Genomic DNA, 27431 nt, shown 5'->3' on the forward strand with positions numbered 1-27431 from the left:
GGCAGGAGTCATCCCGTCTAAATGAGGAAGCAAAAGTCTCCTCCCTGCGGGGAGGTGACGTGAGACCCTGTGAGCTGTGGCTCCCGTCCCTCCCACATCCCCTCCCACAGCCCGTCCGTGTTAGATATCAGTGCCTGTGTGTGACTGCTGGTGTAGGTGGTGCGCCTTGAGGACAACAGATCCACATTTCAACACCTTTATTTATCACTTTACCAATTTGACACACAATGTTAACAGCGAACACAGGAGGAGCAGTATGCAGACAGACACGAGCTGTTTCGCTACAGGTTTGCAGGTCAGGCCTTGCAGGTCAGCTCTGACCGGGGACACCGTGCCTCACGCTCTGGGAGGGAGAGGAGGGCCACCCCGATCCCATACGTATCCCTGGTTGAGTGCAGCTTTGAGACGCCAGCAGACGTGCCTTTCTGAGTCAGAACACCCAAGACGTCGACTCTACTCTTCACCATCACACTGATAAAGTGATACACTCAGGACTCCCTAATGGTAACAAAACAGTGTAAAAATATATTGCATATATATATAAATTTACTTCCCTTTCCTGAAAAAAACTTAGTACAAACTAGTAGTATCCGATCCCTTTCAAGTTTCTTTTAAGTTGTGCGGGTTTCCTTTGTGTTTGGCTTGGTTTGGGTTTTCAAGAGTCTAGAGGGAGAGAAAAAAACCTCTCGAAGCTCAGGGTGGCCACTGCCCAGCCCACCTGGGGCCATGCCCTCCACATGCCCAGGGACAGAGGCCATACCCTGAACCACCAGGTTCCACAGTGTTCAGTAGTCAATCAGTGGAGGGGAGCTGTTCGGGGTCAGTGTTTTAAGGACATTCTAGCCTATTGGTAACTTCACAGTACAGCTGAATTGTCAACCTGGCCTGCACGGAACAGGTGACGACGGGGCGTCCCATGTGGCGTGGGCTGCGGGATGGGGGAGCAGCCAGCTTGTGTATGGAGAGAGCTGGGCTGGGTCCCCAGGGCAGGGCCAGCACATGCTTTTCCCGTAAAGGGCCAGATGGTGAAAATCTTAGGTGTCCCCTCCTACCACCACCACGCGACGTAGCGCAAAAGCAGCCACACGTCCTGCCCCACTGAGCACACGGGCACAGCTGGGCGCCAGAAAACTATTCACAGAGGCGGTCTGGGGTGGGGGCACGAGCCCGCCGCCGCAGGCCCTGTCCACCGAGCAGCCAGAGGGACGCCCGCGGCCTGTCCTGAGCGCCGAGCACGGGGACGCGGACGCAGAGCCACACCAACAGGAAGCGGTGCCCTCGAGCCGCCTGCGCGCACCGTTCCCCGGCCTCTCGCATCGGCCGTGATTTTCATCTGCCGCAAACGTAGGACTGGGGACACTAGAGGTGTGAAAATACTCCAGTATAAATCTATATCTTCTGCGATAACATCCTAAACTTACATGATTTGAACTTCATCTTGGTAAAGCTGACTGTTACCGCCGCCTAGTTGCCTATCCTATCACGTTAAATAGAAATAAATAAGTGTTCTGGTGTGATCAGTGTTAAGCACCCTCCTCCAGTTCTCCTGACACTCAGATGCTGCCAGCCCTGCCCTCCCTGGCAGAACGCGTCCTGTCTCCTCGTGCTGTGCAGTCTCTCGCTCACAGATAGACGCTGGATTTCTGGGTAACCGCGGTTAGTAGAAGCTAATTGGCATTGCATATAACATGCAGCAAAGACACACACCCTGCCTGTGTGTTCTCCGCGTTCAGACCCCGATGGAGGAGCATGCGTGTGCGTGCGTGTTCTGTGTGCGGGGGCCACACACGTGCGGCGACACGTTTAGCAGATGATTTTAAGCTGATGGAATGGAGAGCGCTGAAGTCTCGTGATGGAGTCTTTGCTACCTCCCCCTCCTTCCTGACTGAGGGAACGTCCGTCCAGGCTTTGGGGACGGGCGCCGTCCGAAGAGGCTTTGGGGTTGGGCGGGGGAGGCAGGGGAGACTGTAGCCCCCGTGTGGCCAACTGGACCTCCCTGCTGTGGGACGGGGTGGACCGCCAAGGGGTCCCATTCACAAACCCCACGGGAAGGTGCTGCGAGAACAGTCAGGAGCACGCTGGGAAGCGCTGGTCACAAGTGAGCACTCAGCTCCACCAGCCTGCGGCACTGGTGCCTTCCGCTAAGAAGAGGGCTGCTCTGGGGAGGGCGTGACAGCAGGGGTCCCCGTGGGCAGGCAGACGGGTGGTTTCTCTTGCTCAGACCCCAGTCTCCCAGGGTGGTCCTGGGGAGGCTGTTTTGCCTGGAGACTCCGCTCTGGCACAGAAGATGGCCTCCTGGGGGTGAGGGGGGCTGAGAAGGGCCGGTGGAAGGGGGGCTATGCATTCCCGGTACAGGCTGTGGCACGGGGACCCTCATCCCTCTGCTCACTGGGGTATGCACGCTGTGGGAGCCAAGGTCCTGCCGGACTCCAGTGTCCACGCCGTGTCATGGCTGTGCTAGTGGGGACCCGGGTGTTTAATGGCAGGAGGCGGAGCCCCACCGCCTCAGACGGTGCTCCCCAACGTGGTGCCCAAGAGGGTCTGGGAGGAGGTCGTGTTTGCGATCTGCTCGTTGTTGAGAAACATTTGTCGTGTTCAGAGTCGCCTTCCAACATTTCCCACGTCCTCCCCTTGCCTCCAGATCCTCACCGCGGTCCAGCCGGGGGTCCCGTGTCCTGCTTGCTTGTCCCTCCTCCAGCACTCAGTCCTCGGTTTCTCCACCTTCCCCCACCATGGGGTGGAGAGGCCTGGCCGGGCAGCTCAGGATCGCCAAGGTAGAAACTAGAGACTGCAGTGAGCACAGGTGACTCAAGGCCTGCAACCATCTCCGATTTTACGCACCGGGAAGTCTCAGAACCTCGGGAGGAAGCTGCTGGCGAGGCCCCACCGTGGGGGCGAGGGGGAGGACCACATCCCTTCAGAGGGGCCATGCTGGATGGGAGCTCGAGCCCCGAGCCCCACCGCACAGACGAGGGACCATCCCTAGCCCTAGCGACGACCAGCATGCCCTTTGGGCACAGGGAGGCGGGTGCGTGTGCCACCCCGGTGCCGGTCTTTATTTCAACCGCCTGTGCTGTGCGCCAGGGAGTGCCCCCAACCAGCCAGCTGCCACGAACACAGAACAGAGGCCAGGGTGGACGGGCTCAGGGTGGACGGGCTCCAAGAAGCATTTCCCTGAGGCTCCCGTGGGCTTTTCCCAGGACCAGCGCCAGGACCACACGGCCCCACCAGTCACTCGCCAGGCTTGGTGGCACTTCTGCAAGGGGACATGTCCCCATGAAGCCACTGTGACAAGAGTCCCAATGCTCGGGTCCCCTGTCCAGCCTCACGGAGAAACCAAATGCCAACAAATGCTGCTGGCCTCAGGGCCCTTTGTGGGCCTGCCTCTGTCGTGTGGTTTTCTGCATTTGCAGGGGTTGGGAGAGGTTAGGGAAGACTCATGCAGAGACTGAACCACGAACCTGAACGGCGAACAGGGAGCAGCCACGGGGACCCACAGCCCGGAGGCCCTGAGTGCAGAGTGGGGCCCCGGACAGAAGACGGCATCATGCCAGCAAAGCGACTGCACGGGAAGCCTCGGCCGGCAGGGTCTCCTGGCCTAGAGACACAAACGGCAGGAGAGAAAGGGGCAGAAACGGTATTCTGTCTTCGCTGACCCATTCTGGGAACAAATACGTTTCCAGTTTCTTCTTAGGAAAACACAATAAAGCGAACGGTCTTGTCCTTGGCTTCCATTTTGACAACTTCAGACCGTGTTCCTCTGGTCCACTGAGGAGCCCCTTCCACTGGCTCACCTTCCTCCGGCTCCACGACGTGTGTGCGTGTGTGTGTGTGTGTGTGTGTGTGCGAGCATGTGCGTATTGCAGGCACACACATGTGGGTATGTGTGAGTGTTTGTGCACATGCAAGCACCTGTCCCACCTCCCCACACCTTCATGATGTCCTGTTAGCAGCTCACTTCTGTCGTCTTGGTGCTGCTGGTTAGTGCGTTAGCTTGTGCCGCCCTCGAGGTTCCAGGGAGGGGTTTGCAGTTCAGCAGGTGGCCACCTTCTGACAGGGTCTGTCCCACTCACCCCTTGTGGCCCACCGGCCCCTTTAAAATGGCCTTTTCGCCTGCGAGTCAGGTAGCTAGTGTGGTCTGGTCCCAGGAGACGCTCTGAAAAAGGCCATTTGTTGTCGGCCAGCACTGGACGAGGCAGGTGTGTTAGAAACGGTCAGTGATTTCGGGGCCCCACTGGGGGGTCAGAGAGAAGCATGCCAGGCCCCAGGCAGGGGGAGGCCTGACTGCCGCCCCCGCGGCCCCCGGGGCCCCAGCCTTGAGTTCTGCCCCAGGGAGCAAGGGAATGTAATGAAGTGTGAGGTGGCGCGGGCCGCCGCGGGAAGGGCTGCTCCTGGGCTGGCTACTTGCCACCCTGCACCTTCTGGTCATAGGTGCCCGCGTGCTTATAGCCCGGTACGTAGCCCGACTCATCCACCAGGTCCACACGGCCCGCCTTGCCCTTGCCCTTGCCTGATGGGTCGAAGCGTTCCTTGTGGGAGCCCGTGAACTTGGTCGTGTCCGTGAGCCGGGACACAGTGGGCGACGAGATGGCCTTCTGTAGAGGGAGAGAATGGGGCGCGCCCGTGTGAGCGCAAGGGGCCAAGTGAGCGCGTGAGGCCGTCGGCAGCTGGGTCGGCACACCCCCAGGGAGTAACACGTCCGCTGTCCCACCCCAGACCCCACGGGCTGCTGCCCTCCGGGGAGTCCCTGCTAGCCATGCTCACCGTCACCCCTGAGATGATGGGGGCCTTGCCCTCGATGAGCCTGTGCACCTCGCGGACGGCCTCCTCGCTGCTCTTGTCTTTGAATCTCTTCTTGGAGAGCTCTTCAAGCGCCTCCTTGAACTGCTCGAATGTGATGGTCCGGCAGGATTTCCCTCTGAGGGAGGAGAGCGCTCAGGGCCCGGGCCAGGGCCACTCCCCTCCGTAACGCACAGCCCCACCAAGTAGTGCCCCCAGAACCTGCTGACATCCGGGGACCAGGCGATGTCAGGGGACCCCTTCCCAGGGACCTGGTGGCATCAGGAGACCCCTGCCCGGGGACCAGGTGACATTGGGGAAACCCTGGCCCTGCCCAGGGACCTGATGACATCGGGAGACTACCTCCCAGGGACCTGGTGACATCGGGGGGCCCCTGCCTCTGGGCACCCAGTGACATCGGGGTAACCCTGCCCCCACCCAGGGATCAGTGACATCAGGGGATCCCTACCCAGGAAACTGGTGGGGGCCCAGTGGCCTTGGGGAACCCCCACCTCTCTCCCACAGCAGAAATCAAGTCTAACGTTAAGATACAGAATATGCCCCTCCCCCACCCTGGTGTGCACTGTTTATGCCCAACAGTCGGTCGCCATGGGCAACGGCAGCAAATATAAATTGTCTTGGAAAAAAGCTTAAAGGAACCACATCCTTTATGAACAACTGGACATTAAAACAAAGCTGTTGTCTGGGTCTAAAATGGGGCGTGTGTGGCGTCCACTCAGAGCAGGAGGGAAAAAGTCAGGTCAAGACGCTCATCCCATCTGAACCACACAGAGGCCGAATCCTGCCTGGGGCCACCGTGGCCCGACGTCCCTGTCATCACACAGGGACGGGGTCGGGCGGCCGCCTCGCCAATACGCCCAGCAAGGTGGTCCCAGGGCCCGTCCCTCCTCCCAGGACCCCCACTGCCCCCACCTGAAAGCCGCCTGCCTAAGGGGCACAAGGGGGCTAGGGGCAGATGCAGCCCTATTCGTTCCCTGCCGCAGGCCACTCACAAAATTTCAGGAAGATTTTAAACTGTGCACGTTTTATAATTTTTACTAAAAACCATTTTTACCACTTTGGATCTCTCCTGCTAATCCATGGAGTGAGTCGTCAGGGTTTTAGAACAAGAGGTCCTGTGGGGGCGGCTTCTTGCCATGCAGGGACACCCTGTGGGTGCAGAGGCCTGAGTGGGACTGCCCTGCAGATGTCCACGAGCAGACGGCCCAGAACAGCCACCATAACCACGAAGGCACAAGGACAGACCCACACGAGGGTTTCCACGGAAGAGCAAAGAAAGGCAGCTCGGCAGAGAAAGGCCCGTCTCTAAACAGCTGGTGCTGGTACAGCGGGGACCCAGCCCTGTCCTGTGCCTCGAAGTGCCTACAGAGACTCACTCAAAACGGGCCATCGTCCTAAGTTCAGCACAAAGCCTAGAACTATAAACTTCTGGAAGAATACCTAAGAGAAAAACTTTGTGACCTTGGGTGAAGCAAAGATTTCTTAGAAACAACACCAAAAAAGTCCATAAAAGAAACAAGGAATTGGAATGCACCGAAATTTAAAACCCCACGCCCTTGAAAAGATGCTGTTCCGAGGAATACGAGACGAGCCACAGATGGGGAGAAAACACGTGCAAACAGACACCTGAAAGAGAAAGTTTTTCAAACTTAACAGGGAGGATCCCACATAGAAAACGGGGCAAATACCCGAACCGGACACTGTCCAGGAAGACCCCTGGGTGGCCAGGGCAGAGCACACAGAGCGCCACCCCACATGGCGAGTCCTACCGGGCCGGACGGCCAGCGTGGCTGAAGCCGGTGAAATGGCCGCACCGGGAGGATGTGGTCAGCCGGGCACTCCCGACGTGGCGTCCACCCGGGGAGGCGGTTGGGCAGTTACGGCTCTGAGCCCCCACGTCTGGGCTCGACGCAGGACAGACGCACCGCAGTCCCGCGTGAACCACGTAGTCAGGTGTCCTTCAGCAGTGAACAGCTGGACGCCACACGCAGGGACTCAGAGGCACTTGACGTGCCCGTCGGAAGACACGGGACACAGCCCGCAGTCGGGGAGCGGGGCTGGGAAGCCTGAGCCCCCATGGGGCCTGCACTCAACACAGACGCCCCTTCTGTCCTCGGGTGCTGGTCCCGACCACGACCGCACAGCAGGGGCTGGTGGCCTGGTGGGTGCAGGGATTCCTCAGACCCAGTGGTGGGCAGGGCAGTGGGCTCTGCCCCCGCAGCAGTTGGTCTCGACCCCCCCCCCCCCCCCAGCCTCTGGGGAAACCTTCCTGGGCAGCGAGCTTCTCACAGCAGCCGCCCCGCACGGAGATCCCTGCCCTGCTGCCGGGCCAAGGCCCTGTTTGTTTGTCCTGGGCCGTCAAAGGCACTCCTGTCTCCTATTCACGCCCTGCCCGGGTGGCATGTGGATGCCAGGCCTGACGGCCAGCCCCGGGACTGGCCGCCGGAGCACGCAGCCCTCTCTGGGCACCGCGGCACCAGGCGCCACCAGTGTGAGTCACTTGAGCTGGGGGTGGGGGGGAAGGCTGATGGGGGCTCCCATCAGAGGGCCACATTCAGAGCTGGTGGACACGGGCCTAAGGCCGACTCTCCCGCTCCACCTGGCCGGGCCGGGTGTCCCCAAGTGTCCCCACCGTGACTGCCCAGCAGGGAGTTCTCCCCAGGGGACCCGGCACCCTGCTGCAGAGAGCCATGCGCAGCAAGTTCTAGAATGACAATGCCCGTCTCTTCCCCAGAGACACTGATCACATTACACTGCTCTCTGGACACAGAGTGAGCCTGTTCTCCAGAGTCCACAGAACTGGAGGGTGTCCCCACCCTGAAACCCCCTCTCCCGGCTCCAGGCCGGGCTGGCCGGTGCCCTGCCTGCAGGCCCGCCCAGCAGGAATGGGGTCACTGATCACACACAAGGCCCCGTGAGCTGGGGTTTCACTTTGCTTCCCAAGCCCTGTGTCCCCCAGGCCTCCAGACCCAACTCAGGGTGGGCAGGGGGCTGAACCCTGCCAGTGCCAAAGGTCACCCGGGGACACTGGGGCTGGCGGGGGCCAGGGCAGCCCTCCAGAGACAGGCGTATGTCCCTCCAGGGCCAACAGCAGGAAGGCTCCCGGGCTTCAGGCCAAAACGTGCCAGCACCTCCATGATTCAGGACCGATGGCACTCCCAGGGACACCTCTCCAAGAGGTGGGAGGCAGCATGCTGGGTCATTACGGAGAACTTGCCGCTCGGGTGGGAGGAAGCTACTGGCCCCCCGTGCACCCCCCCCTCCCCCCCCCCCCGCAGCAAAGCCAGGGCCCTGGGAGACCTGTCCAGAGGGCAGCCTGGCTGGCCAGGGTGACAGCGCAGGCAGGAAGTGGGGTGTCGAGGGGCCACTTAAGGCTCTGATGAGGCTCAGTGAGAAGGAGGGGCCTGTGGGGAATTCCTTTGGGCTGGCAGGAGTGGGAGGCTCCTGGGGGAGCTGTCATTGTGGCTGTGACGTAGCGGTGCCCTCACGTCATGCCTGACCTGGGGCAGCTCCCAGGCCAGACCAGCGGCTCCAACTGCACGCTGTGCCCAAGGAGGACCGCCGGTGGGCTGCCTGGGGGGCTCTGTCTGTCAAGTGTCTGGCTTCAGCTCAGGTCACGGTCTCAACGGTACACGAGTCCGAGCCCGGCTTCGGGCTCTGTGCTGACGGCTCGGAGCCTGCTACCGACCCTCTGTCCTCTCTCTCTGCCCCTCCCCTGCGTTCGCTTGCTCTCGCTCTCTCTTAAAAAAAATAAACAACAAAGAAAGGAGGACCAGTCGCAGCCAGACCTTCCTGGCAGACGGCGGCCGCCCTGCTCCTGCCCAGGGCTCCCCAGTGCCGCTGACCAACCCGCCTATCAGGGCCCGGGCACAACCATGACGCTGTGGGTCCGTAGGGGCCGCGGGGAGGCCCCGATCTGCCTGAAGGAGCAGTTGTGGCCCCGACTCTTCCCCGCCAAGTAGGTAAAAGCCACCGTAGCGTGCTTGCTTCATGCAGGAGCCTGGGGCTGGGCTTGCCCTGTGAGGGGCAGGGGCAGGGTCCCTGGGGGCTCCAGCCACCACCCCCCACCCACGACCTGCACCCCTAATTGCCATCGTGGCTATGGCAGGGGATGGGCTATGAAACAGACCCACTGAGGTCACTGAAACCATTTCTGAGCATTTGGGGAAGGTCACCTTAAAAGGACAAAAGGTGTGCTGAGACCCAGCATCCGCATCAACCCAGCGAGGGGCCAAGGGCCAGCAACTCCCCGATTCCAGACGCAGCAGGCTGCCCACCGCGGAGGCCCTGCGTGGCCTCGGGCCAGGAGCGGGCCCCCACAGAGAAGGCCTCAGCCACGTGGCCGTCCTGACCCCGCCGCTCACCCCGAATGCCCACGCTCACTCGCCCCCTGCCTGGACAGCGTGGGCCCTGGGCAGACCCGGCACAGGGGAGCCCCCGTCCCTGGTGTCTCTGGGATGTGCCCGCACACACGGGGCCCTGCCAGCCTCCCCCGGACCTCCCGTGGACGCCCCCGCCCCACAATCGTGGTGGACCGGCGGCGGGCAGCATCTGGACTGTGTTCTGTGGGGAAGGCTCAGCTCTGTTATTCCCGCTTCCTGCCTCGGACAAGTCCCACCACGTCCGGGCCGTGGCCATGTCCCGGCTGGGGCCACGGGGTGTGTGGCAAGAATGGAGCCGGTCAGTGGCCGACAGGCCCCAGGGAGCCCCGCCAAGGTGCTTCTTCCTAACCTGAGACCCAGACGCCAGCATCATGTTGCAGGAAACACGGCCCCTCACTCTGAACACACAGCAACCCCAAAATAGGCGCGTGCATGGGCCAGGAGGCCGCCCTCTGCCCCCCTCAGGCCGGGCCCGCCACCTGCACCCCACGCGAGCACACGGGCAGAACTGAGGCGACGCTGTCGTCCAGGCGCCCCACGCGGGGCTGTCAGGGTGCTATTCGTGCTGGGCACACAGAGTCTGGATTAATTAGTATTTCAGACCCACCGAGGTCTGCCCCTCGGGGCGGAGAGGGTGCCAGAAGGCTTTGTCTTGGTAACAATAGCGTTCAATCGAGACCTGGAGTGGAGCCGCAAGAAATTTGTTTAAAATTTAACACATAGTAACATCAAAACAAACAAGCGCTGCCGTGGCAACAGGACCTAAACAAAGCCTGCAGATACCCGGGCTGGCGCCACCGCCCGCAGAGCCATGGCAACCGCCTGCAAACAGAGCGGGATCTCCTCCACCAGTCAGCGGCTGTGGCTCCGCATCCGTGGCTCCCACGAGGCGAGGACGCTTCTGCCACGGCTGCCACTTGGAACAAGTGTGACCCCAGACCCCATCGATCAGGACGTGCACGTCCCGCCCAAGACCGCCCTCGTCACGAGGCCAAAGAAAAGCAGATCCAAACGGTCTCCTTGGGACCTCCCAGCGTCCTCTAACCCTGCAGCCTTCCCTTGGGACCCCACGACCCCGCCCGGGACACCATCCACCTCCCCTTCCAGGGACAAGGCACGATGCCCCTGCCACACCCTCCCAAGGTGACCAGCAAGCCTACCCGGGCACGGGCCCTGCCCGCACCAGCCCCCTTGTAGGGGCCCCAGTGGCCACCACAGGCCCGTGTGACTGCGTTGTGACCACAACCCCTTGCTGGGCTGGGGCCCCCCACTGCCCACCCATCAGACGACTCCCCCCCCCTCCCCCCGATGCGAGCCGGGGCAGAGACACCAGGGGTCCCAAGCAGCCCTGGGCTCTGCAATGTGGAGCCCTCTGTGCCCAGGGGCCGGGGGCCGAGCCTTGGCCCCAAGCTTCTGAGCGGCTGACGCCCTGCCTCCTGGGACGGGGACTGCAACCAGATGGGGTTCCCTTACGGGTGCTCACACCAGGGCCCGCGTCCTACTCCCTGGGTGGCGGGCTGCCCACGCCTCCTGCACGCAGGAGGGCACCCGTCCTCTGAGTGAGCCACCTCCCCACCCCCGGGGCTGTGGAGAGCCTGAGTTCTACCTGTGAGCACACATGCCTGCGTACGTGCACACATGTGTCCTGGGAGCCGTGTGCGTGTATGTGCTTCTGTGCACACGAGTGTGGGCTGTGAGTGTGTGTGTGCACACGTGTGCAAATGCCTGTGCGCAGTAGCGTGGAGGCAACTTTCTGTGACAGGAATGAAAGGTGACGGAAGGAAGGGCTGCCATCACCCGTCCCGACAGTTCGACGTCTGGGCCGGCGCCGAGGGTGTGGGACCCCTGGCGTGTTACTGGCTGTGCCTTCCCCGCCCTGTTGAAACCCTCCCCGAGGGTCACGGCTCTGAGGTTCCTCTGCTCCCTGCCTGCCCATGTCTCCTGGATGCGTGCGGTTTCCCAAGGTCAGTGCTGAAGGCCTGAAGACACGCCCAGGGGAGAAATGGGGGCCATGCTGGGCCTCATCGGGGTCCCTGCCCCCCAGCTCAGGACACGTGGGCCCCCTGGGGCTCCTGCTGCCCCCACCCCAGCAGTGTGAGCACACAGTAAACACGGCTGCCCTCCTGTCCCTCCCGCTTGGGGTGCCGGAGCACGGCTGCACCGCGGAACGAGTTCTGTGCTAGAGACACCTTCGGAGGCAGCCGCGGGCTCCGTCTGGCCCTGGGGGTCGGCCAACGGCGGCACCACACGCCCGAGACCGGCTGGCCGTGGCGACCGTCCACGGGAACCACACCACAGATCTGGCTCGTGTTTCTTAGCAAGGAGAGCAGGCCAGCACCCCCCCACCCCCTCCCCCCCCCCCGGCAGAGGACACAGCACCTCGGGCTGGAACCCGGTCCCTGGTGATGATGGCATCTCCGAAGTCAGGTATCAGTCCCCTTGGTCACAACCCGGGGGCCACAGGGACGGCAAATGTGCAGACCCCAAGGTGGGGACACAGAGGGCTGGTCCCTGCCAGCTGCCAGACTGCCATCCCGGGCAGTGGGTAGAGGCAGGCTCCGTGTGGCTCCCCGGTCCCCAAAGGTCCTGAAGCCCCCAACCTGGAGACACGGGGGAAAGAACCACGATGCGGCCCCTCCCCGGCCCCCTCCCCGGTGGACGCCAAGTAGGAACACTTTAGCACCTTCTGGGCTGAGGTGGCCCGCCCCTGCCCCTCTTGGGAATGTCCTTGACCCCGAGGCCACACTTGCCAGAGGCTCCCGGAGTCTGGCCCCTGCTCTGTGGGGGTGACCCTGGGGATCAGGCAGACCCAGCCGAGGAGCGCACAGCTTCTCATCTCCAGGGTGCAGCCTGTAGCCAAGGAGGGACTAGAAGACGCCCCAAGGACACAGCAAGAGAGGTCGGGAACCCGCGCCCCAGGTGCGTGGGGGTTCAGGTGGGCTGGGCCTCTGTGAGGAGGTGGGACGGCACCAGTCAGGGTCCAGCAGGTCTGCGAGCAGGGCGGCGATGGGCAGGGGTCAGCCCCGAGGCTCAGGCCGGGGTCAGTGTGACAAAGTGACCAGGAGACCCAGCACACCCCAGAGGGCAGGGCCCACGCAGCCGAACCCCACACGGACACTGAAGGCCAAGACGCGTGGAGGAGGGGGGGACCAGAGCGCCCAGCCAGGCACGGGGGGGGGGGGCAGACAGGGGGGGCAGGAGGGGGCACGGATCAGAGGAACAGAGGGGAGCGGGGGCAGAGGTGGGGGGCTCATTTGTCCACACCGGCTCCTCCACTGGGCTGTCTCCTCAGCCTCCACAGGTGGGAGGTGCGGGGCCGGGGGGGTGGGGGGGGCACAGGCGACAGAATGGACGTTTGGGCCCAGACGCCGCCGCGTGGACACCCAGTCAGAGGAGCGGTCCGTCTGCTGGAGAGAGGTCCAGGTTCGGGGACTCAGGCACCAGGGCTCTACAGACCAGGGAGCCGATGAGGGACCCAGGAGGTCCGGAGTGCGCACCTGCCCTCCGCCCGGGGCCCTGCCCCACAGACACTGCGCAGGTCGGCAGGCGGAGGGGCGGGGACACCGGGCCTCTGGGGGTTCTGGCCCACACTGTCGGCAGAACATCTCCGGGGCTCCCAGGGCGTCACCTGGCCCTGGCGATGGAGTGTCTACCCGGGACCCCAAACCAACCACAGAGCACCTCCCGCCCTGCACCCCGCCTTTCCCTCCTCCTCCTCCCCCTGCGCCCTGCCTTCCCCTCCTCCTCCTCCCCCTGCACCCCTCCTTCCCCTCCTCCTCCTCCCCCTGCACCCTGCCTTCCCCTCCTCCTCCTCCCCCTGCACCCTGCCTTCCCCTCCTCCTCCTCCCCCTGCACCCTGCCTTCTCCTTCTCCTCCCCCTGCACCCCACTTTCACCTTCTCCTCCTCCCCCTGCACCCCACCTTCCCCTCCTCCTCCTCCCCCTGCACCCTGCCTTCACCTTCTCCTCCTCCCCCTGCACCTCACCTTCCCCTCCTCCTCCTCCCCCTGCACCCTGCCTTCCCCTCCTCCTCCCCCCGCCTTCACCTTCTCCTCCCCCCCCTGCACCCCACCTTCCCCTCCTCCTCCTCTCCGTGCACCCCACCTTTACCTCCTCATCACCCCTGCACCCCAGCCCTGTCCCTTCCCCTCTGACCCTGGGCCTTGGGAGTGGAGTGCTCACTAGAATCCCTTTCCCTCAGCTGTGGTCTCCTTGGGGCCTCTGCCCGGACCCTGAATTCTGACTGGTTCCTCCTCTGGCACCAAGTCCCCTCCACTTGGTGGGTGGTCTGGGTCCTAAGGGTTGGTTTTCTCGTGGGGCAACTCTACCCTCCTGCAGCCTCCCAGCTCTAGAGGAGAAGGCTGCCCCCGTGGCCGGTGGTCACTGTGAGGACAGGCACGAGTGTTTGCCCAGGAAAGCAGGCAGACCTCCCTGGATAGACACACCATGTCTGGTGACACGGAGGCACAGCCACTGGGGACACACAGGGAGGAAACCATCCACCGCTGAATGTACAGGGAGGGCACAGGGCCGTCCCAGGAAACATGCCCAGGTCACGGGGACATGCAGCTAAGGCATCACAGTAACTGAGATGGACACGTATCAGAAAGAAGCTATTTTCCCACAAGTGTGACCTACACCGAGATCGCTAGATGCCAGGCAGCCTTGGGCGTGCTGTGACATTTCTCGGGTGGGTCCTCAGGCTGGGAGGGTGGGAGGCGGGGGAGGGTGTCCTCTGGCCGCAGAAGCGCCCAGAGGAACGGGGAAGGCACGTAACCACGCCTGATGCTCTCTCCAGCATCCAGGAGGAAGGACACGCGCACGCGTGCAGGAAGCACATGGGCTCACTGCTCACAGCCACCGGGTCCGCGGCGACGACGCTGCATCAGAGTTCGGGTGTGAACACCTCCCCAGGCTCGAGGGTGCGAGGCACCTGTCATGCCCGAGGGGCAGGCTTCTCAGCTCTGCCGCCAGCTCCAGGGACACCCGCCAGCCCCGGCCAAATCCTGGGCATCTTATCCGGAGAAGGGACGGGTCAGGGGCACTGGCACATCCCACCCCCTCACTGCCAGCTGAACACAACGCCCACCGGGAGTCCTGAGTGCGAGGCCTGGGGGGCACTTACTTGATTTTGCTGAAGACGATGTCCACGTCAGTGACGGTCACATTCTTCCCATCGATGACCTGGCAATCCTTACACAGCTTCGACCAGTTCTTGCCATGCATCTCCCTCCCGGTGGCCCTGGTGTCCCCGTGCACGGCAAAGCGCCGGAAAGCCTCCTCCAGGGCGCTGAGCTCTGGGGCCGCAGCGGCCGCCCCTTCGCCGGCACCTTCTGTCTCCAGTGACAGCCTCTTGGCCGCTCTGTCCTTTGCGGAGTCCCCTGGGGACTTGGGGGGTGTCTTGTTGGCGGCCTTGGCGGCCTTGGCCTTGCTGTCAGCCATGTTGCTGGAAGAGGAAGGGGAGAAAGGGGTCACCACGCTTCTACAGAGCCATGCGTAGGGCAGGAGGCTGGCCGCCCATGTCACAGTGGGCACCCAGGATGGGCCAGGTCCCTCGGGCATCAAGCTACTGCCAGGCACTCTGCCCCTCCCAGTGCTGGCCCCCGCCAGGCGCCCGGTGGTTGGATGAGGGCTGTCCCCAAACAGCCAAAGTCCACGGGGAGGCACCCAATCCGGCCTCCTGTGGGCTCGGCGCCCCTCCTGTCACTCCCCCATTGGCCACTGTGTCAGTGTCTCCTCCCTGGGCCACATCTGCTTGACTCTCCAGAATGATATCCTCCCAAGGGACCTGACAGTGATGGGGAGGGAGACCCAGAACCGTGGGCTGCGGACCTAGTGCAGGCACATGGCGGGAGTGGGAGTGTGGCAGACGTTGCCCCAGGGTGGGGACCACATGTGGGGCCCCTCATCAGGAGCCCAGCGGAGGCTGCCCTGCCCTATCCACGGGTCTCTGCCTTCGTGGGGCACCTGATCCCCAAGGCCGGTGGGTCCCTGTGGGGCCCCCGCCCTGTGTCACGGCCAGTGGCCCAGACAGGAGCCTGAGATGTCCAAGCCCCACCGAGGTGTGTGACCGAGCCCCCAGAAGTCGCTTCCCAGGGGAGCAGTGGGTGGCCGTCCGTGCCCCAGGGGGCTCGGCAAGAGCAGAGTGCCCCCAGGGCACACACAGAGTCCTGAGCGGCAAGCATGTGGTGAGTCCTCAGTTCAGTGAGCGTCCCCTCCCAGTCTGGGCTGGGGGCCCTGGCTGGCCCAGAGGAAGCCAGGACGGGCACCTGAGACCGGGGTCACCCGTGCCCACCCGGTCAGCAAAGCCGGTGCAGGTCTGGACTGACGGCTCTCGAGGCCACCCATGCCCTCTCCTCCAGGCGGCCCCCTGTGGATGCACAGGGAGCAGACCCTCTAGGCTCCCGCAGGCCCACCCAGGGACAGGAACCCAGCGCCTGCCTTGGGAGTGCCTGCCCTCAGAGGGACCCACAGCAGAGGCCGGGTGACACCCAGTTACTTCCAGTGTTATCGCTGACCCCATTTCTCTGTCTGAAAAAGGAGCTTCTTAGGGCAGAGGGAGGAGGAGTCACATGTGTTCTGCGTGTCCTTTCCTATCCTTTGATAAATCCATGTGCCATATGACGAGATAATGGCACGATTAGTTTGTAAAAGCCCGAGAGCTCTAGCAGAGGCTTCCTGGAATACGGAGCTATCGAGAGAGGCCTGTCTGTGCCGCGGATGGCAGCCCGGACCTGCGGGCACGGGTCTCCGGGTCACCCGAGGAGAGCCCTTACCTTGCAGGGCACAAATCAGCACACAGTGGGGGGGCGGGCCCCTCACGTGTGACCAGGTACGACCAGGGATGCCCAGGGATCACTCTGGCTGGCCAGAGACCTGGCGGTCCGAATGCCCTGCCCACTCCCTCCATGTGAGGACTTCCCCCAGCTCAGGACCGCCCCAAGAGTTCCCTACACCCCCACGACCCCCCACTCTCTGTGAAACCCTTGAGTCTCTCTCCTTGCCCTCACCTGCTTTCCTGAAAAAAACCCAGACTGTTTGGGGATGTGTAAGAATCGGGGTGGGGAGGGGGGGAAGTGAGGAGGGGGAGGAAGTCAGCACAGGGGGGTGGGGAGGAAGTGAGCGCAGGGGGGTGGGCAGGAAGTGAGGAGGGGGAGGAAGTGAGGAGGGGGAGGAAGCGAGCACTGGGGGGTGGGGAGGAAGTGAGGAGGGGGAGGAAGTGAGTGCAGGGGGGTGGGGAGGAAGTGAGTGCAGGGGGGTGGGGAGGAAGTGAGGAGGGGGAGGAAGTGAGTGCAGGGGGGTGGGGAGGAAGTGAGCAGGGGGAGGAAGTGAGGAGGGGGAGGAAGTGAGGAGGGGGAGGAAGCGAGCACTGGGGGGTGGGGAGGAAGTGAGTGCAGGGGGGTGGGAGGAAGTGAGGAGGGGGAGGAAGTGAGTGCAGGGGGGTGGGGAGGAAGTGAGCAGGGGGAGGAAGTGAGTGCAGGGGGGTGGGGAGGAAGTGAGGAGGGGGAGGAAGTGAGGAGGGGGAGGAAGCGAGCACTGGGGGGTGGGGAGGAAGTGAGTGCAGGGGGGTGGGAGGAAGTGAGGAGGGGGAGGAAGTGAGTGCAGGGGGGTGGGGAGGAAGTGAGCAGGGGGAGGAAGTGAGTGCAGGGGGGTGGGGAGGAAGTGAGGAGGGGGAGGAAGTGAGGAGGGGGAGGAAGCGAGCACTGGGGGGTGGGGAGGAAGTGAGGAGGGGGAGGAAGTGAGTGCAGGGGAGTGGGGAGGAAGTGAGGAGGGGGAGGAAGTGAGTGCAGGGGGGTGGGGAGGAAGTGAGTGCAGGGGGGTGGGAGGAAGTGAGGAGGGGGAGGAAGTGAGTGCAGGGGGGTGGGGAGGAAGTGAGCAGGGGGAGGAAGTGAGTGCAGGGGGGTGGGGAGGAAGTGAGGAGGGGGAGGAAGTGAGGAGGGGGAGGAAGCAAGCGCAGGGGGGTGGGGAGGAAGTGAGTGCAGGGGGGTGGGGAGGAAGTGAGTGCAGGGGGGTGGGGAGGAAGTGAGGAGGGGGAGGAAGTGAGTGCAGGGGGGTGGGGAGGAAGTGAGGAGGGGGAGGAAGTGAGCGCAGGGGGGTGGGGAGGAAGTGAGGAGGGGGAGGAAGCGAGCACAGGGGGGTGGGGAGGAAGTGAGGAGGGGGAGGAAGCACCCAGGTCTCCTGCGAGCCATCCCCCTGGGCCAGAAGGGTCAGGAGCAGGCAGCTGATAAACACCCACACTGGGTGTGGGGAGACTGTGTTACTGGATTTGCACTTTCAAAGAAGGGCCTGGAGAGGCCCCGCCAAGGTGGAATTAGGGACCGGGGGGGGGGAGGGGCCAGAGGGCAGCCCCTGCCAGCGGGCCCCATACAGACCCGGATGGGCCTGAGCCCCAGTGTGTGCCAGACAGGGATCATCCCGCCACCGGGAAAGGCTGTCTCTCAGACGCCACGTGGTCTCCCCGGCCCCCACCCCCCGGGAGCCATCGAGGCCCCAAAGAGGCACCAGGCCAAGGCCCCCATTTCCAAAATGAGTCGGGCCCCAATTCAGAAGGACTCTCCCTGGCGACCTCCTTAAGCCTCGACTGCCTAAAGCGAAACTTACAGAAAAGGTGACACGGGACAGACCCCGACAGACCACTGTCAGCTGCCACACGGACATCAGCACACAGAATTCCTGACCAGGAATTCCCTGACCTGCAATTCCCTGTTAGTGATGTTCCTGCAACAGAAGCAGGTGTGTCTGTGAGCAGGAGCAGGTGTCTGTGAGCAGGCGCAGGTGTCTGTGAGCAGGACCAGGTGTCTGTGAGCAGGAGCAGGTGTCTGTGAGCAGGCGCAGGTGTCTGTGAGCAGGACCAGGTGTCTGTGAGCAGGACCAGGTGTCTGTGAGCAGGACCAGGTGTCTGTGAGCAGGAGCAGGTGTCTGTGAGCAGGAGCAGGTGTCTGTGAGCAGGCGCAGGTGTCTGTGAGCAGGACCAGGTGTCTGTGAGCAGGCGCAGGTGTCTGTGAGCAGGCGCAGGTGTCTGTGAGCAGGACCAGGTGTCTGTGAGGAGGACCAGGTGTCTGTGAGCAGGAGCAGGTGTCTGTGAGCAGGACCAGGTGTCTGTGAGCAGGAGCAGGTGTCTGTGAGCAGGACCAGGTGTCTGTGAGCAGGCTCTGTGGGAGAGCTGCTCTTACACCAGAATCAGAGACCAGGGATGGCGTGCAGGGTGGGGTAAGGTGGGGGCCGGCAGGACGCCTATGTCTGGGAATCCGGACAGGCCGCAGGGAAGCCAGAGCTCACCCAGACCCCTGTCCCCCAGTCCTCCACATGCCGCTGGCTTCTGTCACTCTTCCTGGGGGCTGCGTGAGCCCCTCCTCTGGCCCCATCTCCCCGGGAACCTCTGGCCCGGAGGTGGGCAGCCCCCCAGAGACCCTGTCTGAGAAACGCCAGCCCCTCCTCCCGCCCACCTGCCCCTGGGCCCCCGCTCTGAGAGGGGGGAGAGCCCACCAGTGTGACCCCGAGTCCCCCAGCACACTCCCGGGCTCTGTCCCGACTCCTGGAACTCCACGTTGGTGTCCTTGAAGGAGCCAGGTCCTGCCCAGCTGGCACCCCGGTGTCCTGAGCTGGCCTCCCCGTGCTGCTGGGGTGCGGCGTGAGTCCAGGCCCCCGAAACAGGGGGAACCGGTGTCCTCCTCGGGGACAGCCTGCAGCCACAAACCCAGAAGAGGCGGATATTCTTCGCAAAATAACAGGGCTGGAGTGTCCTGAAGCCTTGGAACCTACAGCGTTCCCTGGAGAATTCCCTATTTGCGTGCAGGGGCAGGGACACGGGCCCGCGGGCCTGTGTGGAGGCTGCTCGCCCCGCCAAGCCCCTTGGCTCCCAGAAGTGCCCGCCCACGAAAGGCAGGATCTTGTTGAGGGTTCTTGCCTTAACCTCTTCCGCTAAAGGCACAGCGCCAGCCCCTCTGGGTGCAGTGGAGTCTGCGCGGGACACACTGTGTTGCGAGTGGAATTGAGAACCGGGCTCTGGGCCCCTGAGGGACACCCCAGGCCCTGCAGGGGGATAGGGCTCCTGGGGGCGGGCGCATCACAGGGAAGCTTCTGGAAGCCACTCTGGCTCTCCCCGAGCCCCTGCTCAGTGTCCCTGCTGTTCACTCCCACGTCTCCCGGATCTTGACACCTGGTTCCAGGCCAGCGAAAGCTCTAGGTGCTGAAGCCCCGGGGATGGTCGCTGGGCCCACCGACAGGACGCCGGGGCCCAGGGTCCAGACCGAGACCCCATTTCTGTGCCAGAACCCTCGAGGGACCTGGCCGCACAAGCATAAAGCGGGATCCTGCTCAGACCTCACGGGCGGCCAGGAGCGCAGCTGGGGATGGGGGCTGAGCCAAGGAAACCACGAGGAGGCCGTGGGAGGCACCTTACCGGATGCCACCAGACTCTCAGCGACAACGCGGGGACGGCGAACAAAAGGCGCAGACACAAGAGAACGACAACAAGAGACACGCTCCTTGCCCCTCTGAGGCTTCCAGGCAGACCCTGCGGGATGCGGCGGGCAGAGGCACCGAGGCCCCCGGGCTGGCCCTTTCCAGAACACTTCACGCGGCTTGCCTCCCTGCTCTCCACCTTCTACCAGGGCCCAGAGCCCACCTGGAGGCTCAGGCCCCGGCATCAGGGTCTAGAGGCGCGTCGCCCTGGCTGCTGCCCCTGGGGGAACAAAGGCACTCGTCCCCGCTGAGGGCCGCTCCGGGCGGTGAGAGCCTCCCGGGGCCACTCGTCCCCGCTGAGGGCCGCTCTGGGCGGTGAGAGCCTCCCGGGCGGACAAAGCGGGCTTTCTGAGCTGCACATTCCCGAGAAACACTGGGGCAGCCAGGAATCCCACCCTCCACAGGACACAGCCCCAGTGCGAGAGCTGGCGTGACCTGGGCTGTGTGAGCAGGATACGGCTCAGGTCCCAGATCCCGTAGCCTGAGGCCACTGGCCCCGACAGGTCCCCCGGGGCCAGGCTGTCCAGGCCCTGAGGCCAGGCCATCGTGTGTTCCCAGTCAGAAGACCAAACTGAGTTCTCTCCAATGGAAAAACACGAGCAGAGCACCAAGCTCGTGTCTTGTCTGTGTCCCCGAACATCCCGGGGCCATGGACCTGTCCTGCACTGTCCCGCAGCAAGGTTGCCTTGGGAGCCCCAGCCTCTGACCTGGGGAGCTGCTGCCCAGCTGGTGGGTCGGGCTTAGGGGCAGCCAGCACAGGGGGGCCAGGCTGGACGGGGCTGGGGGGCCGGGAGGGACGGGGCTGGGGGCTGGGCAGCCAGCACAGGGGGGCCAGGACAGGCTGTGTGCTCTCCAAAAGGTGACCTTGTGGGGCAGAAGCCTTTCCAGTAAGGGAGACTGAGGAAGGCAGGGCATCTTCAAACCCCACCTACCCCTTGAGGACCTCTGGGTGGCTCTCCCCAGCCCCTTAACAGCGGGACATTCTCCTGTCACCACGAAGCCAGGGATTTCGGGGGGACCCGCTTCCCTCAGAGAGTTTCATAGAGAATCCAAAGCCACAGCTCACCAGGAGTGTGAAGCAGACCATGTCTGCATGTGGATCTCAGAAAATGAGGGCTGTGGGGGCCAAGGGGCAGCCCCAAAGGGCACCACGGCACACCCCCAATCCCGAAAGAGGGCCTCAGAACCAAGGAGAGCGGAGTGGCGTGGGAGGGTGGCCCCCGGGCACCAGCAGGGACAGAGAAGGGGGCTCAGCCCACCTGGGCCCTCTGGGGTCTCCGAGACGGCTGCCCAGGCCCACACTAGCCCGTGGCTCACCGTCTGGGCCACGGGTTCTCTAAGACCTGTCCTAAGATGCTCTGCCCACAAGTCCCAGCCACGACACGGGAAACACTGAAGCCCTGAGTGTGCGGGTGCCGCGTTTCCCACACTTTACACTCTGGTCCTGGTGGGCTGAACCGGAGGGAGACTTGAGGCTCCCGGACAGATGTCCCCGGGCAGGTGGCGCCCTACGGGTTGGATGAGGACACAGGTAGAAACTTCTAGCCGCTCAGTCACCCAGCGCCTGGCCCCACAAGTGCCCGGCCAGGGGTCTCTGTCAGCGCCTGCAGGCAGCCTGAGGGCAAGTGGAGTGGGCTGAGAGGTGGCCCCGAGAAAGGAACGGCCACAACCTAACCCCCAGAACTGTGAATGTGACCTTGTTTGGAGAAAGGGTCTTTGCAGGCGTCATCAAGCTGAAGATACCAAGGCGAGGTCTGATTTGCCTGGAGGCCCTGAACCCAATGACAAGTGCTCTGGGAAGCAGACACACAGACATGGGGGAGGCCACGTGATGACAGAGCCACAGCCCTGGAACCCCAGGAGCTGGAAGAGGCAGGAAGGACCCTCCCCAAGACCCTCCGGAGGGAGCGAGATCCCCCGGCCCCCAGCCCCAAGCCTCTGGCCCCAGCACTGAGAGAAGATAAACTTCCGTGTGTTAAGTTTTGTGGCTCTTTGTCACAGCCACCTCGGAGCACTCAGGGGACCAGAGAGACCAGAGGAGGAGCGTTCCCCCACAGATAACAGTGCGTGGAGGAGAGAAGCCAGGGGCCGTGGCCCAGAGGGCCCAGAGGATCAGGCGGGCCGGGTTCCAAAGGCCCCTGGAGGACAGGCTCCCAGTGCAGGACAGCCATATGACACCTGCCTGCTGGGATCCCTGCTCTGGCCTCAAGTTGCAGGCACTGGGCACAGGAAGAGGCGGCTCACACAGCCTGTTGCTTTAGGAAAGGCTTAAAGCCCATGCTGGGGCAGTGGCCAGTGGGGGGGGGGGGGGGGCGGGTCCTACACAGCCCTGCTGCAGGGGCGAGGCGGCCAGGTCCAGCCTCGGTGGGAGCCAGAGTCACTCCACACCGCAGGCAGATCTGAGGAGCTGCCCATGGATACAAAAACTGTCCTTCACAATCCTAAACAAAACATTAACCAACGGAATCCCGTCAGAGATAAAAAGGATCAACACTTTGCAGTCAAGTTGGGGCCGGGCCGGGAATGTGGCTAAATGTGAGGGTCACACTAATGCCACCGTCATAAACGCAGGGAGAGCATCTGGCAGAGGTCAGCATCTATGCATCATGCGAATTCTTAGGAAATCGAAAAAAGAGGAAAACTCCTTAATCTGAGAAAAAGGGCCACCTGCAAAAAAACTGAAAAAAGCCGCCACACTTGAAATATTGAAAGCGTTTGTTTTTAAGTTGGGGCAAGTACTGTATTCCCCATGTCAGTACAGAAAGACAAAAAAAGGAAATGAAGATATAAAAATTGTTAGGGAAAAAAACTCATCATCTGCAGTTTCTAGGGTTGTGCACACACCAAACCCAAAGGGATCCCAGGACGATTATTAGAACCAGTAAGTGAGTCTAGTGGTGTTTCTGGATACGTGGTCAACACACAAAAGGCCATTTCATTTCTGCGTAACAGCAAAGACGCACAGTCAAAAGCATTTAGAAATGCAACATTTAAAATATGAAGAAATACAAGTTCCTAGGAACACCGCTCACAGAGGGCGCACAGACAGTCAACACAGAAAACTCGGCCACTGAAGGAAACGAAAGGCCTAAATGATGACGTTATGAACATGGGTTGGAATCTACGTACAGAAAGATGTCAACTGTCCTTAAATTCGACCACAGTCTTAACTTAATCTGGATAAAAACTCCGACAGCTTTTGTGTCTAGTATCTAGATGCACTGAGCTGACATATGTGGGAGAAGGGCTGTGAATACACAGTGATCTTAAAAGAAAGACAAGATTTGCTCCATGGGCATGGAGACTCGAGAGAAAGGTCTGGAAGCAGAGACAGCACCAACGGGACAGAACCACCAATGGGAGGGACGCCAGAGCCCAAACACATGCGCACACGTGTGACAAGGTGGCCCTGCAGAAAAAAGGGAGGAGCATATTTTCAGTAAATGGCAGATGCAGGGGAGACGGGGCATCGGCACCACCCTTCAGGCGCTCCGAGGACTGAAGTAGGAGAGGCAAAATCCTCACGAAGGTGAGGGCCGAGGGTATCTGACGTCCTGGGGAGAGAGAAAGATCCGCTGCACAAGCCTCAAAAATCACTGCCCTTAAAGGAAACCATTCTAGGGTGGCAGCAGGCTGAAATCAAGAACTTCTGTTCATCAAAAAATATCACCGATGGAGAGAAAAGGGAAGCCACGGGGTAGGAGAAGATACAAATATGGGCTTGTCTCCAGAACCCGTAAAGGACCCTACAACTCAATGAGAAAAAGGCAGCAAGTCCAGAGAAGCAGCCAGGTGCCCCTGCCGGGGTGGAAGGCCCAGTGGGGCAGGGCCTGCAGGGTGTCAGGAGAACGGAGCCTCAGCCCCCGAGGACGCGGGGGACAGCTGACCGAGCAGCAGGAATCAGAACCAGGGCGCAGCGGGCGGCGCGGCCGGTGGGGGGGCCGTCCACCCACAGACGTGCCACCTGCTGCCACGGAAAGGGTGCAGCGAGTCCCGAGGGAGCAGGCCAGGGGCCGTCAAAGGCCGAGGGGCACAGGGCCAGGGGCCCCAGGGGCTGCCACAACTGGTCCTCCGAAGCACCGAGAAGAGGGGCCACCCTTGAGCGTCTCCCACCCACCAGCTCCGGCCCCTCAAGCCAGGGGCACTTCCCCAGCTGGCTGGACCGTGGGACACAGCCACACGACAAAGAACCAGGCTCCCCTGTTCCCTCGAGGGACAGGCAAACGTTCCGGAGAGACCCCACACAGAGACAGGGGAGCCTCGTGCCAGTCACTCAACCCAGACTCAACTAAGCAGGGCAGCCTCGGGTGGTCCTGTCTGGCCGGCAGACCCCTAGCCGAGGTCAGGGGATGGGGACCACTGTCCGTGCCAAGCCCTGCTGGCTGGCAGAGTCATGAGCAAAAGCAAACGGGGTCACTGTCTTAAAGCCCTGGTTTGGGGACAGTCTGTCCTACGGCATTAAATGACTGGAGCGGGGTCGAGGGTCAGTGAGTGCACGAAGCACGTACACCTGGATGGAGAAGGAGGGTGTGGGCGGGCTTTCTACAGACAGCTTGTGACGCAGGGCCGCAGGCACACTCGAGGAGCACCTGACTTAACGTCGGTTCTGGGCCCAGACCCACACCTGCACCGCACACCCCCCCCCACCCCGCCCCATGCAGGGGAGACAGCGGGGCATGTGGGGACTGCACGAGGTCACCCGGGGGTGCCGGCTGCTGGGTGTTGTCCCCACTGCAGTGGGGCTTCCCAGGTAAAGGCCACCTGGCCGGTGCTCAGCAGACATGCAATCACTCAGGTGTGACAGGGAGAGGTCTGGGGAAACGTGGCTCAGGGCAGGAGGTCACACGGAGCCCACGCGGGGGCACTGCACTTACGCCAAGAGAACCGGAGACACAGGCACCCTGGGGACATGCTGGAGACCTGCAGGGACATGTGGGGACACACAGGGACACACGCTGGGGACACACGGGTGCGCCCCACCACAGAGGCAGCAGGAGGAGTGGGAAAGGCTCCAGGAGGTTTTAACACCTAGGCTTCAGCGAAGGTAAGAACCCACCATTCCTCACCACAAACCTAATTAAAAACAAGAAAAAGTCGGTGTGGACGTGCTCCTCCCAGGACCGGCTGGCAGGTCCCGCTGCTGAGAGAAGCCAGGGCCGGGGGCGAGGGCGGGGAAGGCAGAAAACTGTCACTGCCTTACACTCCGTGCAAGACTTTGGGCTCTTCACCAAAGAAGGTCCTGTGTTTGGACGCTAAATTACACCTCCCGGCTGACGGCCGTCCCGTGCTATTGCACAGTTCCAGGGAACGAGGAGCCTGGGAACAGACCGACACCCCACATCAGATGAGAGCGGGGGAGGAGGGAGGAGCAGCCCCCCCACAGGCGGCTCCTGGGGCTCCCACAGGGCCGCACCCTCACCCGAGGCCCCAGCAGGGCCAACCCCGCACCCCGCACTCTCCGCTGCCGCAAAGGGTCCCCCTGAAGACGCACTGCCGAGGGCAGACACCCGGGCTCCGTCCCCACCCAGAAAGGCTGGAGACCACGTCTGAGCCCCAGGTGCAGGTGCGCTCCATCCCCCCAGCCCCTTGAGGCAAGGCTGCTGCTGACACACAGGGGAGCGTCTGCCCGGTCCAGGGTCTGCGGGCTCAGGGGCACACGCCCCGCCCCCACCGCCCTCCAGCGAGAGCCACTCTGAGCCCACAGAGGACCTGACACTTCAAGGTGCAGCAGGGCCCTTGCCTCGTGGTCCCAAGATCCCCAGACGTGCTCCTCCTGCCTCACCAGCAACATCACCAGCTATAAATAGGCCTGGCTTCCAGGCAGCGCAGCCTCTCCCAGAGGAAGCTTTTCATTCTCAGTCTCTCCTGCCGGGAGCACTCTGCGGCCCTGAGGACCGTCTGGCTGCTAAAAGCCTTCTCTGCATCCTCAAGCAGTGATGAGTGATTTGATTTTCTTTAAATTCTCCTGTGATTTACACAGTTTCCACCATGAGTATTTATAACCTCGTATACGGTTTTACCACAGGTATTTACTGAGACTTCAAAGGATTCGGGAAGAGGAGCCAAACAGCACCAGGGAGATAAGAATACAGCCAAGAGAGCTTCCCATGATCTCCATCACTTCATCCTTCCGGACTCACGGAGAGGGATTTTCTAATGTAGGACTTAAGTTATGGTACCTTTCTGACTCATAGAACCCTCTGGAAATCAGGAAAGCGGCAGACCCTTCCGCCAGGAGAATGCACATACCCTCCTACCGCAGGCAATTTGCAGACAAATTCACCAGCACCCCTCCCCCCAGAACCCTCGAGGAGCCCTGTGATTTGGACCATGTGACAGGAACAGTGGCTGGTACCAGAGACGGGGTCACAGAATCCAGCTTAATTAAGGCATCGGTCAAGCCGCTGTCTCGCTGCCCCACCCCCATTTCCTGCCTGTTCCAAGCTCTCTCCCCATCACTCCAAGCCCCTGTGGTCCCAGGGCACTCAGGATCCAGGTTGGCCTTTACCAATCACCTCCTAGGAGTGCGGCGCTGCCCTGGATTGTGCAGAGCTCCCCCCGCCCCCCCACCTCCATTGGGTCCTCCCCGAGAGGCTGGCCATGGGGAGTCAGGACAGGCCTGCAGAGTGGGACATGGGAGCTGGGTCCTTTATCCATCGTCCCCGAGACTCTGCCGAGACCCTGCCGGTATCCAAAAAATGCCAGGTAAATTAACCACGAAATACGCAGATAGATGGCCACACTGTCAGCTTACCCTAAACGGTGTCTCATCTTCAGAGACACCAAACGCCTGTCGAAATAGTCATGAGCAGAGTGGCAGGAATGGATTTTCTCCCCAGCTCATTTCAAGGCTGCATTTGCGTAACTGAAACCACAGAATAAAGGGTTTCTCTGGTCCTGCTGCACAGGTGGGGCACTGCTCCCCAGAGGTGTGTGAGCAAACCTGCTGGCAGCCGATCTCTTCATCCTGACTGCCGGGTTCTGTGCTCACAGGCGATAAGAGAACGTGACACCCTCCGGGGAGGCTGCTGGAGTCGCACACTGTGCGGCTGACACTGTCACCTGGCGTGATAATGGTGACGCAAATGCGGCCGGAGAGGGGCCTGGGACCCCGAGGGGGCGGCGCGGTCTCTGCCAAGGGACCACGCTCACTCTGGGCCCTCTGCGTGGCCCCGGGTCTCCCGGAATTGGGGCTGCCCGGCACTGGCTTCATTTCACACCCTCTACGCCCTAATTCCCTTCGGTCTTGCCACCCCAGGCCTGGGCGTCCGCGTAGCGGGACGTGGGGAGGCGGCAGCGGCGGCGGCGGCGGCGGGGAAAGGGGCTGCCGGGAGTTGGGGGGGGGGCGGCTTCGTCGCGTTAAGCGCTGCCGCCCAGACAGGCCCAGCGTCTCATCCGGGGCCCACGCACCAACCACCTGTCCCTTGCAGGGGGGTCGCCCCCGCCCGCGCCCCTCGAGCCCCGGGACCCACGCCCCCGACGCAGCCCCCGGGGGCCTCAGCGCGCAGCACCGACCGCCAGGCAGCCCAGGGCCGGGGATGGGGGCGCACGGACGCAGGGGGCTGCAGCCAGGAGGAGGCGCGGCGGGCGCAGGTGGCAGGCGCGGCGGGCCCGGGCGGGGTGCGTGGTCCTGCGTCCGGCGCCCCGGACCGAGCTCTGCGGACGCTTACCTCGGAGATGCGGCCACTGCAGCGGGCGCCTCCGCGACTCGGCCGCGCGCGACCGGGTGTCCGGCGAGCGCCCGCGCCCCCGCCGCCCCGGGCCCGCCAGCCCCGCCCCGCGCGCC

General features: G+C 62.7%; 1 protein-coding gene across 3 annotated transcripts; it reads right to left on the minus strand.

The window, feature by feature from the left end:
- Positions 1–182: 182 nt before the first annotated feature.
- TPPP (tubulin polymerization promoting protein) lies at positions 183–27431 on the minus strand. Of its 3 annotated transcripts, none has more exons than XM_060634281.3 (4): positions 27316–27431; positions 14307–14627; positions 4765–4918; positions 183–4595 (listed from the first exon to the last, which is right to left on the minus strand). In XM_060634281.3, exons 2-4 carry the CDS (start codon positions 14621–14623, stop codon positions 4401–4403), a joined length of 666 nt encoding a protein of 221 aa, XP_060490264.1. In that variant the 5' UTR covers positions 14624–14627; positions 27316–27431; the 3' UTR covers positions 183–4400. The 3 variants fall into 3 exon arrangements, with proteins under 3 accessions (XP_060490264.1, XP_078300179.1, XP_078300183.1); XM_078444053.2 differs by lacking the exon at positions 27316–27431 and adding an exon at positions 26400–26618; XM_078444057.2 differs by lacking the exon at positions 27316–27431 and adding an exon at positions 19584–19885.

Source organism: Panthera onca, chromosome A1 (genome assembly GCF_046562875.1).
Source record: "Panthera onca isolate mPanOnc1 chromosome A1, mPanOnc1 haplotype 2, whole genome shotgun sequence".
In the NCBI taxonomy this organism is placed as follows: Eukaryota; Metazoa; Chordata; class Mammalia; order Carnivora; family Felidae; genus Panthera; species Panthera onca.

Bases quoted from the DNA above. Each gene is read 5' to 3' on its own strand.
- TPPP (XM_078444053.2), bottom strand. The intron at 4,919-14,306 runs GTAAGTGCCCCC...CTCCTCCCTCAG, and splicing joins ATCGTCTTCAGCAAAATCAA to AGGGAAATCCTGCCGGACCA. The intron at 4,596-4,764 runs GTGAGCATGGCT...CTCCCTCTACAG, and splicing joins CCATCATCTCAGGGGTGACG to AAGGCCATCTCGTCGCCCAC.